Source organism: Eulemur rufifrons, chromosome 24 (genome assembly GCF_041146395.1).
Source record: "Eulemur rufifrons isolate Redbay chromosome 24, OSU_ERuf_1, whole genome shotgun sequence".
NCBI lineage: Eukaryota > Metazoa > Chordata > Mammalia > Primates > Lemuridae > Eulemur > Eulemur rufifrons.
The window spans coordinates 14,717,778-14,727,428 of NC_091006.1; the positions used below are offsets into that span (position 1 = coordinate 14,717,778).

The 9,651-nt window shown below is 54.9% G+C and overlaps 1 protein-coding gene across 1 annotated transcript; it reads left to right on the forward strand.

Moving 5' to 3' along the window:
* The first annotated feature begins 6,063 nt into the window (after positions 1-6,063).
* Positions 6,064-9,372, forward strand: ZNF579 (zinc finger protein 579). Its single transcript, XM_069457341.1, has 2 exons — positions 6,064-6,138; positions 7,269-9,372. The coding sequence occupies exon 2, from the start codon at positions 7,271-7,273 to the stop codon at positions 8,963-8,965; it is 1,695 nt and encodes a 564-aa protein (XP_069313442.1). The 5' UTR covers positions 6,064-6,138; positions 7,269-7,270; the 3' UTR covers positions 8,966-9,372.
* Positions 9,373-9,651: the final 279 nt, after the last annotated feature.

The window sequence follows — 9,651 nt, forward strand, 5'->3', positions numbered from 1 at the left end:
TTCTGTGCCAGGCCAACGTTGTAACCCCCTCAGAGGATCTAACAGCCAACAGAATAGATAATCCCGGCCGTCATGGAGTTTATATTCTAGTATGTGGGCAATGGCAGTGGGGAAAAGAGGCATCAGGGAAATGAAGAAGGCAATTTCATTCAGATAGATATGAGTAGTCTGAAAGCAATAGGGAAGAGTTAAGAAAGTGAGGGGCTAGGCTATGCCACCTCAGATGGGGTGGTCCAGGTGGGCAGAGGTGACATTTGATCTGATCCCTGAAGGGTGAGGAGGGACAGCCCAGAAGGATACCTGAGAGTGAGCCCGGGGTGGGAAGGATGAGATGAGGTTGAGACGTCGGGAGGGGTCAGATCATGCAGAGCCAGGTAAGCCAAGGTGAGCATTTGACTGTGTTCTCTGGCAACGGGAAGCAAGGTCTCAAGCAGGGAGGGATGCGACCACCTTGCGCTTTTCCAAGATCTGACTGCTGAGTGGGGAAGACACTGGAGGATGCAGTGTCAAAGCAGTACAGGGTCCTTGCAGTCTGCCAGGAGAGAGGTGTGGGGGGCCTGGACCAGAGCGGTGAAGAGAAATGAGTGGATTGGAGATGAATTCTGGAGGTCGAATGCAGAGGACTGGTTGTGTGCACGTGTGTGTTGTATGTGTGTAAGTGGGGTGGGGGTGGGGTGTAAATCAAGAGTAAATGGTTTGGTGGGGGCACATTGTATTAAGACCAGGAAACTGGGGAGAGGGGCCACCTTTAGGCAGGTGTTTAAGGGAATCAAGGGTTCCTCTTGAGCTGCTTAGAATCAATATGCTAAATAATAGGTTGCGTTCATATGCATATCTTCCCATGCAGTAATTCTGGTAGGCACATATCCTAACTCACATCCACTTGCACCAGGAAGTATATAAGACCGCTCACAGCAGCAACATTTTCAGCCCCAAACTCATGAACCAAAATGTCCATCAACAATACAGTCGATAAATAGTGATGGTATATTACATAACTGAATACTATACAGTAACGGAGAATGAAACACAATATCATGAATGAAAGTTACAAAGATATTGGATGCAAGAAGCCAGATACATAGAGTGTGATTCCATTTATGTAACCTTCAAAAGCATGCAAAACAAAACTGTAATATTGTTTAGGATGCATTTTGGGTAGTAAAGCAAGAAAAACACTTTTCTGTGAAACTCAGATTGGTGGATTAGACGATTTAAGCTCTGGGGACATCTGGGAAGCTTCTACGGTTGCTCACAGCTGGCAATGTTCTATTTCTTAATCTGGTGATCATTTCAAACTATTTCTTCAATTGTGCACTTTTTATCTGTGCATCTTACATTTCACCAGGACACGTCATTAAAGGGGGAAGACCTATTCTGGGGGCAGAAAACAAGTAAAAGTTTAGCACTCAAGGAAGACTTCTTGACTGGAGATCCACAGTTGCCACTTGGAAAAGGCTTCACCCCCTTGGGAACAAAGTCAGCTCCCCAGGACGCTAAACCTTAGAGATATTCCTCTCCACTCAGCAACTGCCACACTCAGGAACCAGACACTCCTTCGGGGCGAAAAGAAAAGAAAGAAAGAAATCATCTCCCTTTGGGAAAACAGGCCCGCCCCCTTCGCTACGGGCACCGCCTCCAGGGACAAGACCAGTCCACTGCGAGACCAGCTTCGACCTGGAAAGGCGCCAGGGTTGTCATGGAGATGGCCGCAGGCTAGGGACTAATGAATACGGACCTCAGGAGACTGGGGCTCCCACTCACCTCACCTCCACCGCAATCCCTTCTCTTCTGAGACTGTAGCGAAAGGGACTCACCCCATTTTTTGAGTGTCTCCCAAAGGCCACGTGCTGGATGGACGCTGTACCTAATTCGTCTTACTGTGACCCCATTTTATAGATGAGCTAATTGAAGAGGGGGGAGCGAGGGGTGGAGAAGTTTACCCTGAGGAGGATCTCAACGGATCCAAAGCATTAATTACCAGCCAGACGCTGGCGACTCCCACGCCTCTGTTTGAGGCGCTGACTCCGTCTGCGAACCGCTGGAGCCAGCCACCTGCGCGCTCACCTGACCTCCGCACGTCCCCACCCCCACCTCAGCCTGCTCCCTTCCAGGGGCAGCTTCCCTTCCCCTCCCATGCGAGTACCCAAAACTGAGTCCGCCTCATCCTCCCCACCCTTCATCCTTCTTTATTCACCCACAAATATTTGTTGAGCCCGTTATCTGTGCGAGGCACGAAGCTACCTACGGACAGAGCAGCTAAGCAAACAGGCAAAACAAGCCCCTGCCCTCGTGGAGTTTTTATTCTGGTGGGAGAAGAGACAGGCAATCAAGGGGTAATTCACAAGTTGCCTAATGTTTGTTCAAGACAAGTACAATGTCGAAAATTAAGTCAGGGTAAGGTAAGGACTAGAGAGGGTAAGGGGGAGTTGTTTTAGCTACGGTGGACAGGACCTGCGTCTCTGGGAGATATCAAAGGAGGGAGGGACGTAAGGGGAAGTTGTGTGGAAATCTAGGGAAGGACATTCCAGGCAAGGTGAACAGCAAGTGCAAAGGCCCTGCCGAGTCCTTAAAGAGGGCGGTGTGAAGCAGGAGGGAGGAAAAACATTAGGTGAAGGAGGCCCCAGGGGCCTAGACAAGTGGAGCCTTGTGGGCGGGGTCAGGGGTGGGTGTAGGGGTTAGAGGAGGAAGGTTTGGTTTTTATGCCCATGAAGATGGAGAGCCAACGGAGGGTGTTCAGGTCAGGGGTGACACGATGTGATTTCTGGGAGATGGAGACTGAACAGGAGGGAGGGGGGCTAAGAGCGGAAGAGCCAATGAGGAGGCGTTTGCAGTGCGACTGGCATCCAGGAGTAGAGCCCTGAGCCAATCAGCGCCAGGTCCCGCCCTCCTGCCTAGGGCCCCGCCTTCCCAGCCAGAGGTCGGCGGGGCCCAGGCCCCCCTCTCACCTGGGCCGGCGCCCCGCCTCGTCCCTGCTCTGCGCCTCGGTCTCCCTCGCATCCGGCTCGGCCTCCACGCGGGTCCCACAGGAATTTCTCTAAAACACTAATCGGATCATGTGACTCTCCTGCTTAAAACCTTTTCAATGGCTTCTCAGTGCACTCGGAAAGAGTCCAAGTTCAGCCTGGACTAGAAGGCCTGCCACGGTTGCTCCGTGCGGCTCTGGTCTCTTTCCGCCACCACTGGCCGCCTTTGATGCCCCAGTCCAAGACCCCCCCCAAGTCACAACCCCTCTTCCACGTGCTGTTCTCTCTGCTTAAAATTTTCTTTCTGGTCACCTACACTGCCGGATTCGTTTTTTCTTTAAAACAAAACAAAACAAAAAAGGCTTTCAGGACTTCAAAATATAAATGATAAAATAACACACACATCGTAGATATATACCCAAAAGAATTGAAAACAGTTCTTCAAACAAAAACTTATACACGAATGCTATAACAACACTACTCACAATAGCTTAAAGATAGAAACAACCCTCATGTCCATCCACAGATGAATAGATAAACAAAATGTAGTGGGGGCCCCTTCCTATCTGTGGGTTCTGCATTCGTGGATACAGAAGACTTACTGTAAGGGACTAGAGCATCCAAGGATTTGGTGTCCGTGGGGGTCCTGGAACTAATCCCCTGTGGAGACTGAGGGCGGGCTGTACTCCTACAATGGAATATTATTCAGTCACAAAAAGGAATGAAGCACTGATACATCCTAAACATGGATGAACCTTAAAATCATTATGCTAAGTGAAAGAAACTAGTCACAAAAGACCACACATTGTATGATTCCATTGATATGAAGTGTCCACAAGAGGCAGATCCATAGAGACAGAAAGCTGATTATCGGTGGATGGGGGCTGAAGGGAAAGGGAGTGGGGAGTGACTGCTCATGGGGACAGGGTTTCTGTTTCTGCTGATGAAAAGGTCTGGAACTAGATAGTGGAGACAGTTATAAAATATCACGAATGTACTTAATGCTACTGAATTGTATGCCTCAAAATTGTAAATTTTGTTACGTGTATTTTACCAAATAAAAATAAAGTTAAAGCACACACACCCATATTCTGACTGTCAGCTTTGAAATATTAGAGATACACCTGACTCCTCATGGACCCACCTCTGAGATCTGGCTTTTTCCCATCTCAGACATCACCCCTACCCTAAATTTGGTGCTTATTATTTCCATGGATGTTTTTAGACTTCTACTCCACATCTATATGTCCCTTAAAATATAGTATCCAACCACATGCTTTTAAAAATCATGGTCTTGATCCACTATAATTTTTCCTATCCCTTTGTGAAGTCACAATTCTTACCTAAGATTCACGAACTTTGAGACCTTCTGGTACCTCACTTTCATCCTATTTAAGAGGGAAAAATAATAATCACCTACTTCATAAGGTAAGGAGGAGTAAATGGGTTCTTATTTGTAAAACACAAGAGCAAGCTATTATTTATTTTAGTTATTTTTATTATCCCCATTTGTTTCTTTTTCCTTTACTTTTTTGAGCATATAATACATTCACATGGTCTCAAATTCAAAAATATAGAAGGCTAGAGTATGGTAAGTTTCACTCCTGGAAGTGAGACTATGTTGCCAGTTTCTTTCTTTCTTCTTTCAGTTTTTCAGACACATCCGCTGATAAACAAGAACAGATTTTTAGAACAGGCTGCAGGCTGTTCTCCACCTTCCTTTTTTTTTTTTTTTCCCCTCCCCTTCACGTTATCACTTGGAGACTTTCCATATTTTTACACAGTGAACTTCTTGGTTCTTTTTTGCGGACACATAGTATTCCACTGGGTGAAGCAATCACTATTTATTACTCAAGTCTCCTACTGACGGGCATTTAGATTGTTTTCAGCCATTTGCGGTGATGTGCAAGGCTGGACCGATTAACCTGGTACAGACGTCGTTTTGCGCATTTCTGATTAGATCTCTCTGAAGGAGAAATTCCTAGAATTGCTGGCTCGTTAAGACCGCTCCAGATTCTTTGTACACCCCAGCCATGGACAAAAGGACCTGTTTGCCCATACTCCAACCAAAAATGTTTGGCATGAATTTAACCTTAAACAAACAGCGTCAAGCTGCATTTACACTCCTGTGAAATGCCTTTTCTGCTCCATATAGGTTTTCAAGATGTTGCTTTCATCCTGCAGGTTTCAGCTGAAACACTGTTGCCTCCAGGAAGACTTCAGGGATCACCCCTCTCCCAGTGTGAGGGCAGCTCAGTGCCTTCTCTATGCTCTGCATTCCCACAACACTTTTCTGCACAGGAGCACACATTCCTCCTCCCCCACCCAGCGTAATTGATCTCTGTCTGTCTGCTTCCCTCATCACAGCGTGAGCTCCGTGGGGACAGGGACACAATGGCCTCTGTTTTTGCCATACTTGTTCCAGCACCAAGGACAGAGCTAGCCCATAGTAGGTGCTCAGGAAATATTGTTTGCGTAGGATCAAGTGAATGCACGTATATGTGGCAAAGTATATGCAGAATTGGCCTATCGTAGGTGCTCAGTAAATGTTGGTCGCTTAGGATCGAATGAATATATTCAGAGGCTTATCACAAAGTGGGAAACTGAGTCTCAAGAGTGGATGCGTGGCTTGCCCAGGCAGCCAAGTGAAGCCTGGAGCCAGGTTCTAATCCAGAGTGCGGGTACTTTCTGAAGCCTCTGTCACTGCTTCATTCATCTCCCTCTCCAGCCACCCCCTCACCCAACACAGTGCCTGGCACAGACAGGACTTGATAAATGTGTATTTGTTGAAGGAATGAATGAATATGTGTGTCTGCTGGGGAGCGGGGGAGGCGGGCAGCTGGACCCAGCGTCCCGGGCCCCCAACCCCCTCCTCCCTCTGGGAGCCCAGAGGACAGACCCCCAGCCCCCTCGCCTTGCAGGACCCAGGAGTCCAGCCGCCCTCCCTCCCCGCCCCTGAGTCCCCCGGTCCTCCCGCTTCCGGCTTCCCAGCCAGTCTTTCCTCTTTCAGGCTCCGACGAAAGGCCGGGTTTCCGGGGGGAAGGCTTAGGCGGTGACACCGACCCAGCCTCCTCCTCCACCCCCCACCACGCTCGGGCCCCCTCCCTCCCCGCCACCACCGTCCGCGTTCGGCCGGCCGCGGGGAAGGAAGAAAGGAGCGAAGGAGGCGGAGGTAAGAACCCGGCGCCGGCGACAGGGCCGAGCCCCAGGCCGCGGGCTGAGAGAGCCTCAAGGCCTTGACCCGCGGCCCCAATTCTGCTGATCATGACCGCGGGGAACCGCAGGCTCGCCCGGAGATCGGCCCCCCTCGGGGACCCAGGCCCCCCGACCCCCGGCGGCCTTCCTCTCCGGCCCAGGGTCCGGCACTCTGCCTCTCCTCCCTGGAGAGTTCCAGCAGCTGAGTCCCCAGCCCCCTCCTCTCTCTTGTCTTAGGGGCCCAGCCCCCTCCCCAGCCCCTTCCTCCTCCGGGACCCAGGAATCCACAGCTCCTACACGCCGGAGTCTGGCTTCCCCCATCCCGTCAAGTCCCAGACCCGGGGGTCCTAATCCCCAGCCCCCTCCTCCCTCAACCCCAGGATCCCTGCCCGGCCCCCAGCCCCCTCCCCGCTCAGAACAGGAGTCTGAACCCTCCTACTCCCTGGCCTCTCCCAGCCCCTGGCGTCTGGGCACACACTCCATTTCCCGGCCTCCGGCTCCCACTCCCACCCCCTCCGCTCGGCCCCGTGGGCTGGTTCCCAGCCCCTCCCAAACGTTCAACTCCGGGGGCCCTGGAGCAAAAGCACTTGGCTGACTTTGTCTCCCTCTGTGTCTCCTCCTCTGTCTGTATCTCTGTCCTGTTTCCTCTGTGTGTGTGTGTGTCTCTCGCCGTCTTTCTCTACTGCCACCCATCACGGTTTTCATTATCTCTGCCTCTGGGACTCTGAATCTGTTTCCTCTTCTCCGTGTCTCTGTCTCTGCTGGGTGTTGTCCCCCTACCCTCCACCTTTCACCATCCTGCCACCATCCTGTTTCTCTGTCTCTGCATCTTCTGTGTGTGTCTCTTCTCTCTGTCTTTTCCTGTCTCTGTTCCCTTCAATGTCTCTGATCTCTCTCTCCACCTGTCTCTCCATCTCTCACCTCTACTTCTCTGTGTCTCTCATCTCTGTCTGTCTCTCATCTCTCTATCTCCCCTTTCCCTGGTGGAGTATCTGACCCTCTGTCTCTCCATCCCTGCCTCTGTCTGTCTCCGATCCTCTCTCTGCCACACCCAACATACCTCCCTTTATTTCTGCACACCCCCATCTCTCCCCTTTCTCCCCACAGGCATGGATCCGCAGCCCCCTCCACCTGCCCAGGGCAGCCCACCTCACCGTGGGCGAGGCCGGGGCCGTGGCCGAGGCCGTGGTCGAGGCCGTGGCCGTGGCAGGGGGGGCGCTGGAGCCCCTCGGGCACCCCTGCCCTGCCCCACCTGTGGCCGCCTCTTCCGCTTCCCCTACTACCTCTCCCGGCACCGGCTGAGCCACTCGGGCCTGCGGCCCCACGCCTGCCCGCTGTGCCCCAAGGCTTTCCGCCGGCCTGCCCACCTCTCCCGCCACCTGCGTGGCCACGGGCCCCAGCCCCCGCTGCGTTGCGCTGCCTGCCCTCGAACCTTCCCGGAGCCAGCCCAGCTCAGGCGCCACCTGGCCCAGGAGCACGCAGGCGGAGAGGTGGAGTTGGCCATCGAGAGGGTGGCCAAGGAGACTGCCGAGTCCAGCTGGGGCTCGCAGAACGAGGGCGTGGAGCAGCCCACCACGGCAGCAGCAGGGGCAGCGGAGGAGGAGGGGGCAGCGTCGGCGTGGCCTGAGACGTGGCCTGCAGGGGAGCCGGCCACGCTGGATGCCCCCACGAGCGCCACCGAGCCCCGGGAGTCGGAGTCAGAGGAGGCCGAGGCCGGGGCGGCAGAGCTGAGGGCTGAGTTGGCGCTGGCCGCCGGGCGGCAGGAGGAGAAGCAGGTCTTGCTCCAGGCCGACTGGACGCTGCTGTGCCTCCGCTGCCGCGAAGCCTTCGCCACCAAAGGCGAGCTCAAAGCGCACCCGTGTCTGCGCCCCGAGGGCGAACAGGAGGGTGAAGGGGGGCCACCGCCACGCCCCAAGCGACACCAGTGCTCCATCTGCCTCAAGGCCTTTGCCAGGCCCTGGTCCCTGTCCCGCCACCGGCTGGTCCACTCGACGGACCGCCCTTTCGTGTGCCCGGACTGTGGCCTGGCCTTCCGCCTCGCCTCCTACCTCCGCCAGCACCGTCGCGTCCACGGCGCGCTCAGCCTGCTGGCCCCGCTGCCCACAGCGGGCAAGAAGGACGACAAAGCTTCGGGTGCACGGAACTCAGGGAAGGGGCCGGATGGGGGCGACGGGGCCGAATGTGGGGGTGCCTCGGAAGGGGGAGAAGGCGGGCAGAACGGAGGGGACAACGCCCCAGCCAGGCCCCCTGCCGGGGAGCCCCGCTTCTGGTGTCCCGAGTGCGGCAAAGGCTTCCGTCGCCGGGCACACCTGCGGCAGCACGGGGTGACCCACTCGGGGGCGCGCCCCTTCCAGTGCGTGCGCTGCCAGCGGGAGTTCAAGCGGCTGGCCGACCTGGCCCGCCACGCGCAAGTGCACGCCGGGGGCCCTGCCCCACACCCGTGTCCGCGCTGCCCGCGACGCTTCTCTCGCGCCTACAGCCTCCTGCGCCACCAGCGCTGCCACCGCGCTGAGCTGGAAAGGGCCGCAGCCCTGCAGGCGCTCCAGGCCCAGGCCCAGCCATCGCCACCACCACCACCACCGCCCCAGCAGGCAGAGCAGGGGGAAGAAGGGCTTCCATTGCCTGTCCTACACATCAAGGAAGAACCACCCTCTCCGGGGACCCCACCCCAGTCCCCGCCTGCTCCCCCTGTCTTCCTCAGCGCCTCCTGTTTCGATAGCCAAGACCACTCAGCCTTCGAGATGGAGGAAGAAGAGGTAGACAGCAAAGCTCACCTGCGTGGTTTGGGAGGCCTGGCCTCCTGACCCTCCACCCACCCTCTGCCGCTATTTGAGACCCCCAGTTTGCAATATGGAGGAGGGAAGTTGAAGGAGAGGCACCTCCTCTGTCTACCCACCCCTCCCCTTCAAGCCCTTGACACTAAGGAGAGGGGGGCCCTGGACCGCCCCTCCCTCCCCATGGTCCCTCCCCTGACCCCCTGATGCTGGTTAGGAACCTCTCACCCCAACACGTGTCTTAAGGCAGGACGACTTGGAAAAGGAGGCACAGGACAGAGGGACAGAGCCTGGTGGGGATTCCCCCACCTGCCTGTCCCCATTATACACACTGGACACCATCACCTCTTTGGAACTGCCAGACCCTGGGGGTCCCCAGTGAGCAAAGGTCTGTCCTTGTCCCTTTGTCTGTCTGTGAATAAATGTGAGTTCGTGAAACCTGAGAGAGTGTGGCTGTCTGTGGAGATGGGGGGCTGGCTGAGGGGGTCTGGGGTGAGTCTGGATTTGTTCAACAGGCTCTGAGCTTGGGTTCAGAGAAGGAAGGGTGCAGGTCCCCACATTAGGGACCACAGGGCCCTCAACCAGGCGAGAGGCTCATGAACCTTGGGTTGAGAAGAAACAGGAGTGTGAGAAGATAATTACCTTTACCACTGTCTTGTGGAATCTGCGTGCACTCATTCGGTAGAGTTTACCATGCCCTTACTGTGTTTCCCGCG